This window comes from Megalopta genalis, chromosome 6 (assembly GCF_051020955.1).
Source record: "Megalopta genalis isolate 19385.01 chromosome 6, iyMegGena1_principal, whole genome shotgun sequence".
Classification (NCBI taxonomy): Eukaryota; Metazoa; Arthropoda; class Insecta; order Hymenoptera; family Halictidae; genus Megalopta; species Megalopta genalis.
In genome coordinates this window covers 7,154,937-7,178,111 of record NC_135018.1, presented here as the reverse complement: position 1 = coordinate 7,178,111, position 23,175 = coordinate 7,154,937, and the positions used below count along the sequence as shown (strand labels likewise).

Sequence of the window (23,175 nt, the reverse complement as noted above, 5' to 3'; positions counted from 1 at the left end):
TTCGAGCTATATCGTATCGACTTGGTCGATCGGCGTGGGCGGGAGGGGGGGCAGGGGGGAGGGTGTCTCGTGACGAGAACGGGAAAATTGTAATCGCTATATTTAATGCATCGAGGGGCGCAACGCTGCTTGAAATTGGTTCCCCGTGAGCCGATATACCGTGCAATATACTCTTTACGATTATTATCCTCTTGAGCGAACGGCTGCGCGCAGCATCCTCCGACGCGACGGGGAGGATCTCGAGGAGCATCCTGCGAAAGCATCCTGTCTAGGGGCGATCGTTTATGCAGCCATTACCGGTTCCGGTTGTTCGCGTCGACGCTCGTCCCTCGATCTTATCCCTCGATGATCCTGGAACGATTCTGGAACAATCTTGGAACGGTCCTGGAACACGATCGTCGACGATCGAAAAACGGGAACGCGAGATTCGTCGAGGAGAGACAGTCTGCTTTTCAACATAGGCCGGTGTGTGTTATAAGCACAGCTGTAAGAATACGCCGTGTAGATCGTCGCAGCACTCAAACTAACGTAGTTCACAAGCATGCGGAAACACAATGTGTAACTCAATTAACAATAAAAGATCTTGATCACTGGTGTACCCGTGTCAGTTTCCTTTTCCGGTGTCTCTACCCATTCGTTTCGACCGAATCCCGCGGCCACCATTTTCTGTGCTGTTCCCGCGCCTTCAGATTTTCATTCGCTTGTATCCCAAAACTTTCTTCAAACCCTTGCACTGCGATTTCTTTCGCAACTGTACCGATCAGTATTTCTTCGTCTTTACCCTATTAAGCGGTGAGGTAACTTTCGTTTAACACGTTTCACCATTACAGCCTTATTTCTTCGCGGTGAGAAGTTATATTATCACGCTTAAAGCAATTAAAAAGACAAAATATTTTATGACATATTTAGAAACATATAAAGCAAATGTTTCCAATGTCCCTTAGATGAATCTTCATTAAATATATATTATATGTATGTACTGTTAATTGTTACACAGGTTTCTTTAGTTATATCCTGACTTCCTTAATATACTACAACCTCTGGCGAAAACTATTTGATCGCCTTTTAAAACGTAATAATTTTTTTCAAACTGGTTTAAATTACTTTTTTTTTAAGTATTAAAGGAACTACTTTATGGAACAATGACTAAAATATTTTTCTTTAATTTTGCTGTTACGAATGCATGCGTATTTTATCAACAACAATGTTCAGATTGGTTCAGAGTATGACGAAATTGTATCTAAAACGATGCGTCAGTATTGGCATATTTTATAAAGAACAAGAAAATAAAGACTTCTTAGTAGGTAATTTTTCTACGTCAAAGAAAACTTTGTTATTTGTATAAAAAAAAAGGAAGACGCCTTCTATTTAATAATTAACGAGCAACCGTCTCTAATAGACAATATTAAAAAAATTAAAGTCAATATTTTAAAATTCAAACAATATTTTATTGTTTGAATTTTCAGCCAAAAATTGAATTTTCAGTCTCAGTTTGAACACTGGTGAAAGTAAATTCTTTATCAAGAACAAACGAGCAAAGGCTTTGAAGTGCACACACACACAATAATATTTTATCATACATTAAATGAAACTTTGTTACTTGAATCTGTTTTTTACATCATTGTCATTCGAACTAGTAGCTAAAAGTTGGCTGCATTCGCACGAGGGTGAAAAGTGGAGGATGCAAATCGATGGTAGATTGTCAAAAAGAAACAAATCCCTTTCAATTACTGACGAAACTAGTGTGCAGCATTCTGCACGGTGTAATCTTGGTCGGTGGATATATCCCGGCTGCGAAATCCTCAGGGAGCTCTCCCGCTTGGCACGCAAGGACGCTCCAATGAGCAGAAACCCTTAACGGATACAGGTTCGCAGTCCCCGGACGATCGTCAGCGAAATTTCAGATTTCGACCACATATGGTACTTACGTCCTATCCTGGAAGGCACGCGGGAACGGGAATAAAATCTCTTCGAAATTTCTTCTTCTTACTAATTCACAGACTTTTTCTTCAGAGTCTGCGAATACCGCGGTATCTTAGTTTCATTCCAACCGTGAAAGAATCATTTATAGTCTTTCATAGTCTTTATGCCACGCGATTATTTCTTGTAGGAAATTGCTGAGGATCTTAAAAATGATTCTTTGAATACGGTTGGATGATCTTTGAACGTTTTGTAATATCATCAGGAATACTTGCTGCGAAAGGTAAGAGTTTTGAGTTCAATTATCGTAGTTTTAATCGCAACGATGCTATCGTCAAGGTAGTACGTTGACACTAGAACTACCGTGCCCTAAACGTGACTATTCTATTTTTTTTTCTTCTAACAATGACGAGATTGGATTTATTTAAACTTCCTACTATTGTTATTATAATATATGCTTGAATGAAGAGAAAAAATCGCAGTAGTTCTAGAGTGTTAAAGTATCGATTTTTCAGGGGTAAGTTAAATAAAAATTTAATCTCGACAGTGGAATACCCTTTTCGATGTTCAGTATCATTCTAAATTTCAGATTTCTTAAAAAATACGAGGACGTTTGTGTTCAAGATATTATTTAGTAAGGTGAGGGTGTGAATATGAGACGCAACTTTCTTTAAGAACATCTCCATCTACACTATAAACCAATTCATAATCCACAGGTCAAACCGTCCGAAAACACACATATCTTCAAAATATATCTTCAGAAATAATTATTTCTCTTGTTGATGGATTCCCATTCATTGCAGCTCTTTTTATTTTAGGTACATCACCCCGATCTGTCCAAAGCAAGACTCTACTTTCACAAGCTATTAAATAATCATAAATCAAATCATAACAGTCAAAAAATTTCTCTCGTAGCAACTCGAAACTTCTTCGAAGAAAAGTTCGATAAACATCCTCCGAATTTTTACTAACACGCGGTACATATATCATCAAGTTTTATAGACAAAATTCAGAGGACAAGTAATTTTGTTTGTCGAGAACCAAGTCGGAAGGTCACCCCAAAATTCGATCTGAAAGTGGCTCCTCGTGCTCGTACAATTTATTTGCAAAACAGGCGACGTCGGTAGGAGAAACACAATTGATTATAGCCGATTGTGAAGAGGCCACGTCAATAATAGGCACCGTGGAAAGGAAACATCCTCCGCGGCTAATGTTCCGGCAAATTGGCATCGCGAGCGTAGCCTCCGTCGCCTCTCGGGAGGAATCTACAAGTGCCAGTGGATTTTCCTCGCGCCGATTTTTCCCGTAACTACCTCACGTCCCGGCGATACAGGTCCACGTGCCGCCATAAAGGCCGCAGCTCCGAAAACGAGAAATATTTGTACAAGCTCGAGAATCGGATTCATCATCGGATCGTCGGACCGACGAATTTTTCACAATGACGAATGCCGCGATTTAGGCAAAAATGCGTAGGACAATTCTTTCCCTTTAATCCGACAGATTTCTACAATTAATCGTAACAATCACGAGTAATAAATCGATGAAAAATATTGAAGAGCTCGGAAATCAAAGGAGAATCCGTCGACTTGGTATAATCGTAATAAGATCTTCCGCAGATGTTTTTCTGATTCTGATGTGACCTCATCGGAAGCAGATTGTTCGACTAGATCATAAATGATCTATCTCAATTCAATTATTCGCAAATTAATAAGTATGATAAATTAAAGTGTCTTGAAAAACACAACGGAAATCGGCGTTCTTGTAATGTCAAGTTGGGTTCGTCGACAATTTCATAACAACTTCGTAAATTATAACACCGATTTTATGCGTTTACGACAGAAGCGAGTAGACCAAACGCGAACAAATAAAAGCATATCAATAATTTCTGGGTTGACGGTATCATTTCCAATTGAAATGACAAAAAAAATGAAAAGATAGATTTACAAAGAATTTATTCAATATTGTATCATTGGACATATACTATAGCAAAAATTGCTAAAGATCTGAATAAATATATGCTTGTTATCTTTATGAAGCAACGCAAAATAGCTGCTTTCGGTGCTGCAATGATTTTATCAATTCTGATCGATTTTAATAGTTCGGATATTGAAATTAAAATGTTAGCGATTTTATTACAGGCGAAACAGATCGGTATTATTTGTACACTGAATGATAAAGTTGAAAAAGTAAGAAGATTTCGCGACCGTATCGGCAATCATTATTTCGACCATGGCGTCCTTTGTGGAACGCAACCCCGAAAAGAATCGTGTTTTGAACCGCGCGGGAGCATAAGCACAACTTTCAGTGATCTGCAACGGTCTCGGCAAGCTGTGTATTTAAAGAAACATTTTAATTGCAGGGGGTAAGCCGCTTACCCGTCACCCCCGCCACCCCCGTCGCCCCCGGTCTTTGCCCCCCTCTCGTGCATTAGTAAAATCGACCCTCCTCTTGCGGGACGCGGAGCAACGACTGTATTGTACCTATCTCTGCGAGAAAGTAATTCGACTTTTCATTTCGAACGAAGGAAAAGCCTGCCGACAAGTTTTCCTCGGCCCCGAGAACAGAGCAACAATGGAGGATGACTCAGTGCTTGCGTCGACGGGAGGGGTACTATCGACAGAATTGAAAGACAAATTACATCAGAATCTCCGCGTTCAAAGAATCCGCGGAACATCGTTGGTTTATAGTGCTTCGCTGCGACAAGAATCTCGTGTGATGTGCAAGCTTCGATTTTCGTATAAATTGTTCAGCGATAACTTCGATTTCTTTTAGATTTCCTCCCTAAAAATTTAGCTTTAAATTATAATTAGAAATTTTTATAATTTTAATATTATATTTTAATATTATATAAAATTTTATAATTATTTAATTATAATTATAGGAATTAAATTGTCGGCTGTTTTATATTGCTTTTGAAGAGTTATAGAATATTGTTTTCCTTTCGAATCGCAGGGTTGAATTGTCAATCATTTCTAAAAATAAATGTCTATCTGTTATGAAGCGGTTATACCATTTGTCTGATTATAGATGTTAGTCTACTTGTCTGATTGTGAATTTTATATACCACTTGCCTAATCATAAACTTTAGACTACTTGTCTGATCATAAATTATATGCTACCTGCCTGATCATAAATTATATACTACTTGTCTGATTATAAATTTCGTACCACCTGTCTGGTACATAATATAGTCTACACTACTTGTCTGATCATAAATTGCATACTACTTGTCTGATCATAAGTTGGATACTATCTGCCTAGTCTCAAATTCTACAGCACTTGTCTCAACATAAATTGTATTCTACTTGTCTGGTTATAGGTTTTATACTACTTATCCGGTTATTAGATTGTATACTACTTGTCTTCTTATTGATTCTATACTATAATACATGCCTGATTATAGATCCTATACTACTTGTTTGAAGCATAGATTTTATACTACTTGGGTAGACTATGTGCAGGCTTACACTACTGAATGGTTTATTAGTTCTTATATTGTAAATCAGTTTATTATAACTATCTACTGTTATCAAAATGTAACGAATGTAACTATAAAGATGTAAAGGTACTAAAATACTTTTATGTTTCTCACATTTCGGTTGAAATTCAAAATTTGTATAAACGTAATCCGTCTTCAACTTCGTTAGAGCTATTATTTTATTCACTCGAGGCATTGATAAACGCATACGACCCGCGATTTAAGAATATGTAAATAAAACTGAAAGGGTCACGAGCGCTTATAAAGGGAAAATAATTTTTCCGCGCGGGAACATTTCTAAAAATTCATTTACGCTGTTTCAAGGCCTCGTATCCACGAATAATTTCCAAGCTTGATATCCAAAGAAATGATAAACGCGTATTTTATAAATCTCGTGACCGCGCCGTAAAATTATTAATTTATTGTCAAATAAAATACAAAATGTACCTGGCTATTCCGCAAAACAAAATCAAATTTCACGGCGAGTAAAACTAACAGATAAACTTCGCTATAGATGTAAAATTGTCGTGACAGAAAAATGACATAGAAATTCTAGGGTAACAGCCAGCTGCAGCGGATCATTTTGAAAAATTTCCCGCTCGACAAAAGGTTACAGCGAAAAAAAAATGTCGCGTGTTAGAGGGTCGAGTAAAACCGGCCGCTGGCCCTGTAATTGGGCATCAAAGGGCTATATTTTCCATGGATAACTTCGGGCAACGTCCGTAAAATAACTCGAGTGGAAAGAGGCTCGATCTCGCGGTACATAGCGATAACACGTAGGAGCCACGTGGAGGATGCTTTATGAGGTCCCTCCTTCGAATTGATGGTATGCCTTGTTACCGGGAAGAACCAGGTTCCCTCGGGTAATATCCTATACAATTATGTCCACGGATAGGGACGATATGCATTATGGATGCTAGCTGTACGCCCGGTAAATCATGTCGCAGGCTTGGTTAACTCTGCAAATGATCTGCTGAATCACGCTTTGCTGCCTTACACACGATAACCAAGCTTTCCTTTCTGCGAGCTTCAATGATCATCCTTCCGAATCATCCTCATCGACGCTTTGCCCTCCATTTGCAAACTGTTCCGTAATTGTCAACACTGGAGCTGGCTTACATCCTGTTGTATATGTCAAAATGTACTTCGAAGTTTCATTTTAGTTGGAATCGCGGTGTAAATTCATTTTTATTACATGCAGGATATAAACAAAATATCTACAGGACAGTGGTAACTTTTCGATGTTACATTTTAATTGGAATTCGTAGTAGATGCATTTTTTTAGTGCATCCCATTTTAGTACAGACAGGATATAAACCGTATAAGTGAAAGAACATTCGTAAAAATGTAAATTTTTAGCAGAAAGTTTCATTTCAGTTGGAATTGCAGTAAATGCATTTTTATTGCATGCAGGATATAAACGAAATATCTACAGGACAATGGTAATTTTTCGATGTTTCATTTTAATTGGAATTTGCAATAAATACGTTTCCAATGTACCCTAATGTATCTCCCTTTTTTAGTGGACACAGGATATAAACTGTATAAACGAGAGAAGATTGGATACCTGAATAATTTTATTTTACTACAAGTTTTCGTTATCACTTTCGGTGTACGTAGAAAATAAACTGTATAAATAAGAGAGGATTGATAATAACTATGATAAAAATGACTGATAATGATAATAATGATTGAGGATGATTAATAATTTTGAATTATATTTGCATGAGATGCATCAATTGAAAACATAACACTATTTCCCAAATGAACGAGATTACTGAAATTTTGGCTCCATGCAATATAAACAAGTACGAAACTTATTTCTCTTCGAGATGAGAATGAAATAGTACGTTTGACCTTTCGGACTTGTTTGTGTAAAAAATATGTAACACATTCGTTACCGTAAGAATTTCAAAAGAAAATATTATTGCCGGCACAGTAACAATTATGAATTTTTCGAAGCAATATTCTTTTAAATTGTTTCAACAATGTTTTCGTGAAGTGCAAAATCAAAATAACCCTTGATCAGGGGCATATCATTTTTAGAACAAGAGAACAAAAAATTTACAAGATCGTTAAACGCCGGAATACAACGAGAAAGGTGCAAATAAAATGGCTATGGTGCCAATGGCTAATATACTAACGATCATGGTAGCGAATACAGAAAGAGAACATTGAACGAAAATAATAAACTGTAGATTATATATATATATATATATATAATCGTAAATATAATGTATTAACATTACAGAGTTTATGTACTTGATATTCAGAAGCTCGTCGAGGGTAATTCTAAAGACAAATGCATAGTAGATTGTAACCGTTTCCCAAAGTTCAACGAAAAGAAACGTCCTTTTTACTGCTTTAACGGAAGTCAGTGCGTCGTTAGTACAACTCGTTAAAATGAATGTCGATTAGCGAATACAGAAAGGATCGATCGTTTATTAATACTCAACAGTGTACTTCAATTAAAGAATACCATGCGTACAAACTAATCGTAGGATCGGCGATTACAGAAGATATAAATTAATTACAATTACGAACGACGATGACGGTATACAAAAAAAAGGGGGAAACGACAAAAACGAAATACGAAGAAACATTCGAAGAAAAGTGATCATTTCGCAAAGGAATGTGTAACGAAGGAGGACGCGCCGAGAAACATAACTGATAAACCGCGTCTCCGACGAAATCCGACAAATCGACATGGAACATAATCGATCGGCAAAACGAAACAAGATCTTCGAGCGTGTCGAATTGAAAAGGCAGATAGTATAGCATGACATAGAGCACACTTTATTTCTTAGTTAGTGTTAATAATTATTTAGCATTGACCGAAATCGAATACATATCGTATAATCCTCTTCAATCGGAGCTCAATAATCATAATAGATTAATTTATTAATATAAGTGTAATTAATTGTAATGTATTGTCTGAAAGTATCACTGCGTCGCATCCACTGGTCGTCTCTTCGCTTCGGCAACAATAACAGTATTCGGGGGTGTGGGAGGGGGGGGGGGGACTGGTGGCTTAACGGAACCGTCGAGAAAAAGCCTCAGCGAAAATTAGCACAATCGACGAACGGAGACGCCTCGCTAGCGTCGCGACGCTCCCGGCGTGACGCGGGCCAATCTGACGCTTACAAAATATAAGTAGACCGGAAACGCGGGGAACGGGCCGCGAGACGAGCGAGATATCATCGTTCTGCTAAGAAATCGGGGGACAGGGGGTCGCAGCAAGCCGGCTAAATACGTTCTCTGGGGGTCCTAGGGCGAATAACCTGAGGGTGTGGGGTGGGGAGGGGCACGTCCCTAATCCAATTGTTCCAGACCAAGGATGCTCAGTGACTTAGCGGGGGACGAGAGGTTCGATGTCCGCTCGAGCCCCAAATAGTTAGATTACAATTAAAATGCGGAGAGCTTGTCGCTTCGAACGGTATTCGCGCGTCACACCCTCTCAACACCTGAACGCCTAATCCCCGAGCTCGAAAAACTGATCGTATACTGTCCTAAACGAATACTTAAAATGACTAATAACAAAAACGCGATTCTTCTAACCCTTTGCACTCGAGCGTAGACTCCGAGGCGCCACTAAAACTTGCTACACCATTTTTCCAACTTATTCGAACCGTGTGTCAGATTTGTTTATATTTAAAAAAGGAAAACCTGCCAAAAAACTGCAAGTATTGTACTTGCCAACTGGCTCGGTTTCATACGAGAAATAAATAATAATAATAAATCACATGAAAAGTGTAATATAAAATAAATTACATAAAATAATAAAATATGAAGTAAATGATATAATATGTTGGATTTCGAGTTGAAACAGCTTCGATTGCAAAGGGCTAAAATTAAGCTCCTATTCGCAGTGACAGTTAAAGAACGCGTGCAACGGAACATTAACTGATATTAAGAATAATGATCGGCTAGTCTACGAGACAACCGATTGATCGGCATCTATTCGACAGCTCGACCTGGTTTGTCGCTCGAATGGTGGCAAGCCCTCCGCAGAACAATATTCAACATTTAACAATAGCCAACATTTATAGAGTAAGATACCGATTTAGTATTTTTTTTTTTGTTCATTTATAGATCATTTCATCTCATTCGTTTCTCTGTGTTTATTTCCTTTTTGTGGGTTTTTCGATTTTTTTTTGTTCGCTTAGTTCTTTTTATTCCACGATCGTCGATCGCCGATTTTTGTTGTCTCGCTTCCGATGAAGGAGTCGCTTCAGAAATTAAACGTTATCACGCGGCAAAACTGTCCTCCCTCCTTTTTCTTTTCTCTTTTTTTTCGCAGTTTCTTTCTTTTTTGTTTGTTTTGTTTTGTTTGCTTGTGGTTTCTTATCTCGATCACGGTACACCGGGCGCAGTGTTTCTCAAACGATCGGGACGCCGATCCCCTCTGCTCGAGGAAAAATATTTCACCGTTCTTATAGTTATATTGCTATCGTTTTCACGTGGACGCAAAATTGCTGGACTCTCGTTCGAACCATACGTGAGCACACGATTACCGCAACGGTGAGACTTTATGGCTGTTGCGTCGCTTTCGGTTCATTTTAGTGAGTACTTTATCCCTTGAGCGAGCCTGCGAAATGAATTTCGAAATTGCAATGGAGCGAAGCGTTCGTTTGACATTCGGTTTCACCGAATTGCCGAGTGAGAAGTGATTTCGAAACGTAAACTGCGGATTTTCATGTGTTTACAGCGGTCTGCTTCGTTGAAGTTGAGGTGCAAAAATAAAATCGCAGGAAACTAGTTTTTTTAGCTGGCAATGAAATGTGAGAACAAAATCTAAGAACATCTTATTACTAAACTGCGGACTCGCGAATAATATAAGAAGAACTTAACGCTAGAACTACCCAGCCCTAAACGAGCGACTAATTTATATTGTTTTGTAACAATGCCAAAAAACTGGATTTATTTTAACTTCGTATAATTTATATTATAATATATACCTCGATGTGAATCTATTTAATCTTTAATCTTTGTATAATTCATATTATAATATATATTTCAATAAAGAAGTGTACCTAAGAATTTCTCCGAAAAATATTTTTACAATATCTGGAACTGTAAATGAAAAAATCAGGAACTAGTCATTTTCACTGGTTTGGTAGTTCTAATCCACTGAAACGATTCAAAGAAGCGACTCGATTATTTCGCAATTTCTGTTTCTTAAAATCGACTTGGACAATTTCTAGTTTCGATAAACATCCGCCGTCTACTTGTCACAATTATTTAAAGGAACTTCCATACAGCTTGCACTTCTTGCAATCCGTACAGAAAATATTTACGCACGAAGATCCGCAGTCTAAGTTCGACTAATCCGCTCAAGGGTCGACCAAATACATCAAATGACCGCTATGATACTTTCTGTTGCTCCGTTTCCTCGAATACTGTACAAAAGAGTACTTAAATCTCACGCGCCATCTAATTAGTCTCCAAGTCTGCTTCGCGCAAGCTCCCTACAGCATCCCCAAACATTGCAACCGCCGTCTTCATCAAAGATAGGACCCGCAATCCGCCGATTCTCGTATTCTTATTAATTGACGAACTTTCTGGCGAGCGATCGCATTTGGGAGAACGTGCAGCTACCGATTGGGATCGTCGTTTACGTCGCTAGCGACTACTCTCTAACGTTTCCCGTCTGTTTCGAACGTCGACGAATCTCGAGATTCACGAGGAACGCTTGTATGGCACCTAGTTTCGCTAATGCTACGTTCTCCGAATGTGCTGGTCGCTCAGACGGAGGGGAGATCACGAGAACGACAACCTCCTGCGTTACTTCGAGCGAGAAACGGCGAGAACGCGGCGCTTCCGGCTCGACATTGCTTGGTCGCATGTTTCAATCCCCGATCAGGCTCCGATCAGGCTCCGATCAGGTCTGGATTGTCGTGACAGGCGCTGACTTCGGAATATGCTTCCAGAGGTAGAATTTCACCGTGGAACCGCGACGTTTTACGCTGTACATCGCTTGCTCGCGTGTCGAAGTCATCGATCGGGCCCCGATCAGGTCCCATGTTGGACTTGCAACATCCTTGCAGAGGTATTATAGAATTTCACAGTAGGTCCATGGCGCTTTTGACTCGACCACATCGTTTGATCAGGTATTAAAGTCTGGGATCAGGCCCTGACCTCGACACGCGCTTACAGAGATATTATAGTATTTCATCGTACTTCCACGTCGTTTGACCAGACCCCGACCAGACCTTGTTCTTGCACCGCGTTTCAATGTTTCACTGGCTTTTCGTGCGAATCCAACGGAAGCCGTGCCTGAAAGCGTGTTCGTCTCGCCGCTGGGACCTGACCGAAAGGACACTAACGTTTTATTCATCAATTGACACGTACCTCCCCATCGACCACGGGGCTTTGAGAAACACTGAGCAACCAGCGATCACGACAACAGGCTTTAAACACCATGATGTTAAACTTTAATATTGCACAACATCGATAACACTTCGAGTTTGTCTCAGGAATAAAAGTTCGTGATCCACGATAATTACAATAAATGGATTTATCAATGTCTTTTTATCTCCTATTCATAATTCTCTTCTTCTTCTTTTCTTTCTTTCTTTTTTTTTACTTTTTCTGTTTCTTTTAGTTTTTTCTGATCCATTTCATGGTGAGCGAACGCTGATGACGGTAACAGCAGCAACGATCAAGGATATCGGCCAATAGTAATTAGTCTGCTGACTTTTGCTTCTGTCCTCGCGAAATGAACCGCCGCGGCCCGTTCTCGACTGCCCGGTGAACGTCGTTGACAACCTTTCGATCGAGATGCGTCGCGCAGGAAATGAAAAATCCATCGTACGACTCGCTGACGTACGCTGCTAGAGATCATAGTAATTGCGACTAACTCATAGAAAACGTTATTAAATATAACTAGTGCAACGTTAACGAGTTCAACTGTTCAATAATATCGTTCGATCCGCGTTACGGTATCGTTGGTACCCTTAACCCTCGGCCTGCGATTACCGGGTCTTTTGTGACCCGATTTACTGAAATAGTCTCCTTACTAATCAATTTTCGACGATTAAATGAAATAAACGGCTGTATTTCATATAAATGTGGAATATCTTTGAAAATATGATTAGAAACATTGTTGAATAAAGCACAGAATTGTTGTAAACATTGTCAATTGTATAGTTGCGAAAATGGTTCGCCGTCCAAGGGTTAATCGGTACAACTAACCCACGGTCGTCATTGAGAACTCCCACTATTCGTCGCCGTTAAATCGAAACGCTGCCAGAACATTGTAGGAATGTTGGAGAACGTTACGCGGAGCCGAGCTCGTAGCGATTCAGGGCGCATTGGTGCCGAGAACGTTGATTCTCGCCCAGTGAATGGACTCGACGGCAATGGAAAAATATGCAAATGTCGATAATAATAATACCATTGTTACGGCCATCAGCGTTATTGCTGCAACATATACGTAAATGCACACGTGCGGTGCGCGAACCAACGAAAACTAATGGATACTAATGAACCGCGAAAGTCGGCGAACAAGTTGCCGAATGAGACTTACAGAAGAAGGCAACATTACGGTGATCGCAACTGTTTCCGGATCACCTTGCAATCGCGTATACAACGGTAGCAATACTTTTAGTGGCAACGTTCCGTAAACTGAGAATTTCCTGAAACGTAGGTTCTTCGAACGTGCGCCTCGTGGAAAAAGATATTTTTCATCGAATATGCTCGCGACATCGCGAACGACATCGGTCGACCTTCGAATATCCAAAGTGACGCCGCGTGTGGACTAATTATGATCGCCGTTTATATCGCCTTTTACGGTGTCGCGCGGCTCATATTCGATAAATTGTTCGGCAACTCTGCGGCGGTTTCGAGATTAACTATACCGACGGTTTTTATTAGTTCACCCTTCGCACGTGTATAGATCTATATGCGTGTGTATATATATGTATATGTATATGTATATGTATATGTATATGTATATATACATATATATACTCTAACATTACTATATTATGCTTAGCAAATATTTGTTGAAGATTTACCTAAAATCCATGTGGCAACAAATAACCAATTTCCTTAATTACTTTCATTGTTCTGGCGGTTGAACTCTCGTACAAAGTCAATGAAGGGGAACGAACGAACGAACGAACGAACGAATAATAATAATACTCTAATTCCGACACAAAAAGATTCTCTGTTTCAGAACGTGTGGAATGGGATCAGCGGCATCGTGGAAGAAAATCTTCGTTCAGCGTGTGATCATTCAAAGGGGCGGATTGGTGGTAATGGGGAAGTATAAGAAGATGATCGCGCTAACTTCATCTCGAAACGGATCTCGCGACCGGCTATAATTGATCAAGCTTATGGCCTACGAATGATCTAGCATGACGTACGATCTCCGACGCGATCCTGGCCGCGATCCTGCGACGAAATCAATTATCCAACTGGAATGAACCGAATCAGAGGATCAAGCCGTTCGCTGTTTGCTTCGACTTCGTGAAAGAGATTCGCCGCCACGTTTGAAGATTGCTTGAACTAAACCGGTTCTGAACTCGGTGTCGACCTAAACAATTCAACGAAATGGAGAAGGCTAAACGTTAAGACTACCCGGGGAATGAAGGAACGAATACACTATCAACTAATAAACGCGTTCTCGATCTACGAACCAACCGAAGAAAACGCACTTCACGATTCGAGGGACTCGTTTCTCTCGAACGTGAACGAAATTTTACGAAAAGATGGCGATCGATGCGGACACCGATCCGACGAAACGATGAACAAACATTTGATCGACGACAAACTGAAAAGACATACTAACGAAACGAAAAGAATCTCTAACGATACGCCGATGAATGACGGAACTCAAACATGCTCGATGGTACAAGAGTATTCGAAATGTCCTTGCTCTACTCGGATTTCAATGCAGTCTTGGCGGTCTGATATCTTTGTGCAATTGAACCTTTGGTGAGAAACTAACGAGGATGTTACATCATGACTATGAAACGACATCGAACGTGAAAAATGAGCCGCCGTTTGACAGTGGACTGCCATCGTAGGTACTTTAAGTGTCTCGGTATATATCAGTATGGTTCTTCGTCGTATCCAATGTATACATCTCTCTGTGTGTATCTATTCGTGTGTATGTCTGTTTGTCTGTCTCTTCTGTATGCTGGTACGCGTGTGCATGTGTGTCTGTATTGTGTACGCGCGCGAGGGTCCTTACGTCGATAAAAGACACTATAACATTATATATGTACATTAACATGCGTATACAGCTATTTCTGGGACAAGAGAGATAGAGATAGAGATAGAAATAGAGAGACAGAGATCGAGAGAAAATGGAAAAATAATTAAAACGAACAGAGAAAACCTTTGAAATCCGTCATATACGAACAAGCCTCGGGACCATAGAACGTAAATGACAATAGAGAAGTCTTGAATAGAGAGATGGAGAGAGACAGAGAGAGAGAAAGAGACAGAGAGAGAGAGAGAGAGAGAGAGAGAGAGTTAGGCTAATTGGAGGCGTTAAGATAATTTTTCTCGTGGTAGACGCTGGTGAACGAATACAGGGTCTTTGGTTTACGGGGCGTAGCATGTTCTCTTAAGGTAATGGCACTACGACTTGCACGTAAGTTACTGGGAAGAAACCCGTGCGACCGTTCAGGCTGCCCTCGTACCAGTTCTCGTCGATCTTTTGGATCAGAGTGATCGTATCGTTCTCCTGGAAACATACAGTTTGTCGGTTGAACAGCGCTCCACTCATTGAAGCCGCTATAGCTACGTGAACTTATAGTTTATCGATGGTATTAACATTTTCTTTACCGGTCGTTACTCGACTCTATCAAAAATTAGAGGTTAGTAGTCAAATATGGAATACCGTTTTGTTTTTCGCATGCCACTGTCACAAATCATTTACGATAGATAAAAGATTTTCTAGTAAACAATTGCCGATACTGAAGTAATTTTAAAATATGCAAAAATGCATCAAATATGGAACATTGGTAATAAATACAATATTTTAAAGAAAGATAAATAAATAAAAAGTTGCTTTAAATAAACATTTAATTAAAAAAAAAAATTATTTGTATAAATACGTCTCTTTACGTCTCCTTAATTATATTTTTTGGTTGTAATATTATATCTTAAATGAAATCAAAGAAAAAAAGTAGTTACTTCCATATCCATGCGCCAAATTCCTCACCAGCTATTCTATAGTTGGAATTTTACAAACAAATTTTTCTTGATTCGCATGATTTATAAATTTCATTTGGAAGAGAATGATTAAGTTCCCTTTAGTTATGGCACGGATACGTGCTGAAACGTCTACTGATCGACTTCCGGTAAGTAAACTGTTAACTCTATCATGTTTTCTCATCTGTTAACTATAGTATAGAGGCATCCAAATTAAATGCCACATCTTTAAATTGAAGTAAGAGACAACTATTTGAGATTCGTTTGATTTCTTGATTTTAACGTGAAGCATACTTCGTAACATTAACTGTAAATGTAACTGTATCTAATTTAACACAATTCTCCATTACATATTTACGTAACTGTAATTCAATTCCATTAATGGTAATCGTAATGTTGTTTCCGAAATTACTTTCTAAAAGCTTTCACTGAGGAAAAGTCCAATACTGTTAAATCGAATGACCTTAGCAACCAATTTATGTTTCCTCTCTATAAAATTAAGTGTTCATTAAATTCTTCTTTCGCCATAATGGATGTCATGAAATAGTTTTTAAGAAACCAGACAAATCTCAAACGATTTATGTTTTATGTATTATGTATTTATTATTTTATTTAGAATTACGACACTCAAATTGAATAACCCTGAAGTAATCCAAAGTGATGTAACACTTTGACTGCCAGCTGAATTCTGCAATCCTAATCAGTGTTACTGCTGTTATCATGCTCAACTAATAAAGTGAGCTAATAACGAATATTTCTCTTTAGGTTACTTTCAAAATGATTTGAAGATCATCTGTCTTTTTCATTCTAAATGATATTTACTTGACTTTATCGACATCAAGACGAGCACTCAATCAAGTATACAATAATGTGACCTTGAAATGACCATGGGCATAAAAATCTGAAAATTATTCTAGCATTAGAATTCCTGAACCAGTCGAAATGACAGATTGCAATTTTTGTTTCTTGTTTATACCTTGTTACTTTCATGAGTTGATGCACTGTAGTTAGTTTTGACTTGATAGTCAAATTAAAACAAAAAGTATCTCAATAGTTTTTGTTTTAATTTTAATAGCGGTTTCAAATACTAAGGCATTCAAAGCAGTCAAAGTATTCGTAATTTCAATGATATTATTGTTACTCTTAATAAACTATTATAGTTACTTTGAACCCAAGCTCCCCTGAATTCTCTGGCTCAAAATCGTACAGAGCTGTGCAGCAAGGTTGTCTTTGCATCGGGGTCCTTGCCGGTGATTTACTTGGAGATGGCAAAGGAGAAGCTGCAAAATAAACCAGCTTCCATTGTCTCGAGGAAACAAGAATATTATCTAGAAATATTTATATATAATATATACTGTGCATTACGATAATATTACTGTCTCTATCTGAAATATATATTGTTACAATAACTATTTATTTCAGTAATGAAATGTTTTTACTCGATATATCGAATCAAAGGCTGCAACAATAAAAAAAAGAAACAAATGGCAATCCTTCGATATAAAATGATACTTCGAATTCACCTGTAAAAAAAATTAAATAGACAACCATGAAAATTAGTGGAAACGGAGATAGTACGGTCACTGAACAAATGTGTGCGTTAAGCGATGATACAGAAAATAAGGTGAAACACGAGTTATTCTCTAGCCCCTTTTGTTGCAATGCCACCGAAAGCGAGGAAAATTGTAATCGATTAATTATGCGAGAAGGTATTATGAGAGAAGGACAAGCCCATGCAAAATTTACCATTGGCAGATTGTGGCGGATTTCCGGCCGGAAATAGCTCGAGCTGTGAGCGCTTCCCGTCCCCAGGGACTGGAGACCCGGCTCGACTTGCCCCTAAATCGTGTCAAAAGGACAGACATTCAAGTATGCGAGAGTATACACGCAGAACAGACAAAGAGTATGTGGTAGAAGTGTTGGTAAATGTTATACAAAATGATGTAGCCAGATGCATCAGGTCGTCCCCCAAGAAACGCGAATTTCTTTTCACACTCTCGAATGATGAAAAACATTGTCACAACTATTTCCTAAAACAGTAATAGCTGTGACTTCAACATCCAAAAATATGACTGGAAATTCGCAATTACTGCTAGGATCGCCTGATACGATTCTCTTATTTCTGACGTTGTAAAACGAACTACGCAAGAATCTTGAAGTTCATTTTCTATCACCTTCCGCTTGAAGAAATAACTGCAATTATGTTGAGAATGCCAATGGTACACCAGCAAGTGTGAACGTAACTATGAACTTTATCTACTTAATTATTGAGAATGATTTCTCTTTTCCTGACTAATACAAAAAGTAGTGCATCAAGAAATCACAAAAGAAATATTGTCTTTACTCTAACTTTCACAAAACAACATTAAAAAATGGAAGATAACATAAAAGTTTGCGGTCTAGTAATAGGAAACTTTATCTCACAATTTAACAAACAAAACATTCGCATGATCTTCCCGATATTAGAAAAATAAGAGGTAGCAGAAAATGACTTTCTTGATTTCACGCTATAATCTTGATTGGTCAATGTTCCAACCTGCAACGCTACGATAACATTATCCAGATTGTCATACACCATGTGTGCATGTAAAATGTTCCTTTGGGTGCAAAGATACGATAAAGTTCAATGACCATTCGACAACAGACAAGATAGGTGAGGAGAAAGAACCAACGAGGAGAAAGTACAACAATGTATCATAGTACATAGTCAGAGTATATAGCTTTAGGACATGTAGAATCGTTGCATGACAAAGGAGATAAGAGACAAACAGCCAATCCACCCGGAAATATCGTCATCTTTGTATGTGTAAGTGTAAGATCTGTTTTACCGTGAAGGTTGTAGTTCCCACCGTTCATGGCATCTGATTGCGATATTGCATCAACCTGCAGGTCGGCTAGAGTCTTCGGCACGAACTCCAATTTTGGTTTGTTTGCTGCTTCATCCTTCCTACAATTCCCAAACATGTTATTAGAAACAAAAAAAATCAGTTGCTGACTTTAAGAAATGAATCACAAATACATACTTCTCCAAAAGCGTCTCTGTTAGTGCTCTCAAGACCTCGGTACACTGCTGGTGGTAGTCCAAGAGCGCTTCACTGAATGTTGCCAGTTGCGCCACTTGTTCCACCTGAATGAGACACTATTCAAGTTGTATTTTCTAGTAATTACAGACAGTGATAACCAAGCCCAATCTAATCCTCGTTCATCAACTTAAAACTTTATCTTCTCTTAGCTACCATGATTCACCGCTAAGGATTTTATAACAAATTTTTTAATACATCATCAATAATAATAATAATGCATCAACAATTTCAATTCTATACCCACATGGCCCCTAAGCGATGTCTTTAAAACTAGCCAACTAAGTAATTAAGTTGCTAATGGAGATAGAAAAAGATATACCAAACTAAATTTTCTTAGTACGATGCATTTCTTTCTATCACCAATGGTACCCCAAGTTGCTTAGCTGACCTCGAACCATTTTAAGCTGTTCTTTATGCAACACAACCATTAAGTATCCTTCAATGAGATTTCTGATAGGTGAAATATTAACTTAGCTTCCAGATGATAAACCAAGTCTTTGAACTGGATTAGAATGGACCCAGCCATGGTAGATAGCAGCTCAACACAAGGACACAACTCACGTCATTTTCCAACAAATTGAACATGCCCAACTGCGCCAGATGCAGGCTCTCCGCGAACTTCTCCTCGGCCTGGCGTATCTCGTCGTCTGAAACGTGAGATCCTGTTCGCAAAATTTGCGCCAGCAAAGATATTAAAAATTGCACTACTGGGTTGCATCATTGCCTAGGATCGATACGCAAGATACGGAAGGGGGGGGGGGGGGGACGAGAAAGCGGAACAGTACGCTAGGGAAAGTAACACCGGAAATCGCGTGACCTCTAAGGTCTTCGATTGCATTCGTCTCTTGCTTTCTAACGCAGGCGTGTGCAAATACCGAGGTTCACTCAGGAGATTTGCCAGATATTGCATTCGGTGCACTCGCAAATACTTCAGTACAATGTACAGGATGGTCCATTGTTGCATACGTGGTGTCATTCATTCGATGCTAATGCACCTTTCTGTAAAACATATTCTTGGGAACCACCTTGTATATTCTTGTGCGTGTGTCTATACATAGCCAGGGTTACCATGTTTTAGGAGAAGTTATCCAGGACATCTCGTGAAACGTTAACTACAATCAACAAAGTTAATTTTACTGTAAACATCCTCGATTCTAATCAGTTCCAACTTTTACAGAAACTTTAGTATCCTGGAGGTCTGGCAATCTTAATTAGCTTCCCACAACGTTCCCCTCGAGATCGTTTGAAACAGGTTGTGTAGAGTATATCTAACAGTGCTGTGTGTCTACATACAGATACCTCAAGATACACAAATATATCTAAGTGTCCAAGATCAAAGCTCGAGATCCTACAACGCTGTAAATGGGGTACTCATGGGGATACCACATACCAGTGTACGGTGACAAAGAAGTCTTTACCGGACTTCCACAATGCGGACTGGAGGATCTTTTCCCGGCTGCTTAGTGATCAAGGTTGCGTCAAAGAAACAAAAATCAAAGTTCCTCCAGTTTGTTAATATGTAAGGTAAAACGAAACGGCTGAAACTGCCTCGACACGCCACGCCGTTGTTGATCATCGAGAATTCGGTGTGCAACAGTTAACAATTACGATCAGAACGTGCACATGCGGCAGTACATGCGAGTGCTGTGTATTTATAGCGAGTGGTTTAGCCTTTTCTCAGACTGAAAGGCACAAGAAACGCACCTTCAAACACAAATATCGTTATCTAAATTGTCGTATAACGTTGTAATTTGATTGGTCGTGGTGACCCCTTGTGAAATGCAACCAGGGCTGTGCCGACAGTCGAGGCAGAGGGTCGCGCTCCTCTGGGCGCCACAATTCAAAGGGTGTCGGAACGAGAAAAAAGTAAAAGAATTTTCTGATTCAACAGCTTGCTCGCCACAGCCTTGACTGCAGTGGTACATCCAGGACGACAACACAACGGTGCGCCAAACACCGATTCTAGCTAATGAGAATTCCTATCATTATAGTTACCACGGAAAAATATCAAAAGTATTTGTCTGCCTAAGTTTTGGTCTTTATCTGTACGTTTCCTAAATTATATATTTTGGAGTAATACGGTGGGGATGTTGTTTAAAAGTATGTTAATATTTAATGGTATTTCATTTTCTCAATTTCTTTCATTGAATGTCAGTAACTTCATTTCTCTAGGACATGTTACAATTATTCTAACTTTTCTGATCACTAGGCTGTAATTGCTATAGTGTCCTCGCATTAATAATAAAACTTTCAGCATAAAGAATTTTGTAGTTTATAAATTCAATTTGTATCCTATTCATCTCTGTTACAGTTTTGGTTGAATGCTTAAAAATCCAGCTAAATGCCTCTTATGAACATCTCCTATGAAACAGTAGAAACGAGGGGTTGTAAAAAGGGGGTTTCGTACAAAACAGAATGATTGCAAACTGTCGAAACCAAAGCGCCATGATTAACCAGGATAAAACCTCCCCTTTGCAACAATCTCATAAAAGTTGCAAGAACTGTTCCATCAACTGGCAGTTTTTGTACAGGATGGTTGTAAACACATGTATGCAATAAGACTGTCTAAACTAAATCATTGTATGAAGGATGAAACCTCCCCCATATGTAATGATCTCAATACAAATAGGAAACAGCCCCTGATTAGAACGACTTGTCATCAGCTAGAATCGGTGTGTTCGACGACACGTCTTGAGAACGCACGCCTAATCGTGGTACCAGCTGGATTTCCCGCGCGGTGCTCGCCAGTCTGGACCGGTCTGGGGTGTCGTTTATCGGGAAATGCGAATTATAATTGCAAACGCGTCAAGTTTTCGTGTCGCAAGGCCGCGCGTGGCGACTGCCCTGACGTGTGCTGCTTAAATAAATCAATAAAGATACGCGGAGATAAAGTGTGAACACACGAGGCGACGAGTGTACCTTTCGCTTGGCGTCTTCGCTTGCAATCGAAGTCGAGCCTTCGTCCCTGAAGTTTTTTCCGGTGGTGCTGAAACAAAAGCCGAGAGTGCCGGCCGTTCAACAACTGGTGCACAACGCGGGGCTCGATGTTGTTCAGCCGCGTCCGCGACCGAACAAACTTTTTCAATAAACAGCGAGATTTTACCATCACTTCCTTCAGATCTTTGGTTTGCAAGTGGTGCAGGGGCTCGAGGAAGTTCTGCTTAATGTTGTCGTCCAGCGAATATTTCACGTCCGCCATCTGCTTCATTGCCTCGCCCATCTCGATCAGTGCCTGAGCTGCAGGAATTAGAAAAGACAGATGGGTCAAAGCGCGTATTTATGCGTCCAAGAACTGGAGGACTTCCGGCCGAGTTTCGTGGGACCAATAAGATCGACCATGTTCTTGGCTCATTATTTCTCGGCGATAATTTTATAATGTACAGTTTAAATCTAAGAATTTCGTTAATGTTAAGCTAATTTTCTAAACGTCGGTTTCTTGTTGCAGTCTTGCGACAGGCTCGTTATAAAAACTTTGAACAGAATTTGAAAAATTCGACTCTCAGTCTTTTGCATTGAAGCACAATTGGAGAAAAACGAGTTTGAAGTCGATGTCAATTTATATTATATACTAACGCGAGAATCAATTCTTAAATGTAGGCAAACAATGTTGGGCAACGTGTTAAAGAATTTTAAGAAAATTGGAGACAAAAGAGTTGCTTCGAAATGCGACCCTAACAAAAATTAAACAATTAAGTATCTGTAGTTGTACTTGTATATAAGCACAATTGTAACGGTACACATATAATAAAATGTGTCAACTGGTTCGTTGTAAATTGACAAATACGAAATACACGTGAAATCATTCTGCAACATGATTTCCAAAAATGACGAAACGTAGTACATTAATTGACTTCCTTACATCAGTCTTCCTTCGTTTTATTACTTGTTCGCAAATAAAAATAAGCAAAAAACAGACATAAATAAATAGAGCAGATACAATAATAACGCTGCTATTTTTCTAAATAAAGCCTAGTCGCATATTAATTATTATACCTTTTTAGAAGAAAAAGGAGAAGCGATAGAATGGCTAAGGAGAATAGAAAAGAGGAAGGATGAAAAAAAAATGCAAAGAAAAGGCAGAGAGGAGTATTAGACAAAGGCTGTCGAAGCTAATTTAATTATAAGTAAATTTAATGTACAAAATAAAGTAAGACAAGTGAATTTAAGATAAGAAACTGTACAATATATAAAGAAATGTAAGCAAAATGTAAAAAACTGAAGTCTATTTCTAGGCCGTTAGGCTGAAATAAATGTAATAATAAATATTGTATAAATATTGTATAATAACAATTTACTGTAGTGGAATTTCTGAAGACATGCACGTGTTGTTTTAGTCGAATCTGCCGAACCAACTTTACTACAAGTTTTTATGAACACCGTAGAAATACTGGTAAAAATCGTATTGGTTTGCTAAAATCAGATTTCAAACAATTTCTTGGCAGACAAGGATTTGTCGCGGTGATTTCGTAGAAGGTAGTTGAAGATGTAGAAGGTGTTTGTAGCGTAGAAGGTGTTTGCAGATGTAGA

The 23,175-nt window shown here is 38.9% G+C and overlaps 1 protein-coding gene and 1 long non-coding RNA gene across 15 annotated transcripts in view; one reads left to right on the top strand and one right to left on the bottom strand.

Annotated features, from left to right (window-relative positions):
- Positions 1-8,173: 8,173 nt before the first annotated feature.
- EndoA (SH3 domain containing GRB2 like, endophilin-A) overlaps positions 8,174-23,175 on the bottom strand; it is a 30,926-nt gene continuing 15,924 nt past the window's right edge. For 6 of the 14 annotated variants that reach the window (XM_076523099.1, XM_076523104.1, XM_076523103.1 and 3 more), the window contains exons 5-13: positions 21,752-21,885; positions 21,568-21,634; positions 20,039-20,104; positions 19,210-19,295; positions 18,589-18,704; positions 18,394-18,512; positions 17,312-17,404; positions 16,730-16,845; positions 8,174-15,095 (exon numbers count right to left, since the gene is read on the bottom strand). In XM_076523099.1, the coding sequence (XP_076379214.1) occupies positions 14,976-15,095; positions 16,730-16,845; positions 17,312-17,404; positions 18,394-18,512; positions 18,589-18,704; positions 19,210-19,295; positions 20,039-20,104; positions 21,568-21,634; positions 21,752-21,885 (917 nt within the window). In that variant the 3' untranslated portion in view covers positions 8,174-14,975. Of the gene's footprint in view, positions 15,096-16,729; positions 16,846-17,311; positions 17,405-18,393; positions 18,513-18,588; positions 18,705-19,209; positions 19,311-20,038; positions 20,105-21,567; positions 21,635-21,751; positions 21,886-23,175 lie in introns of all 14 variants that reach the window. The other 8 variants (XM_076523106.1, XM_076523105.1, XM_076523108.1 and 5 more) reach the window with 8 other exon arrangements.
- Positions 17,399-22,963, top strand: LOC143259713 (uncharacterized). The gene is made up of 3 exons (XR_013033733.1): positions 17,399-18,371; positions 19,123-22,025; positions 22,094-22,963. It is a non-coding gene; the product is annotated as an uncharacterized LOC143259713 (long non-coding RNA).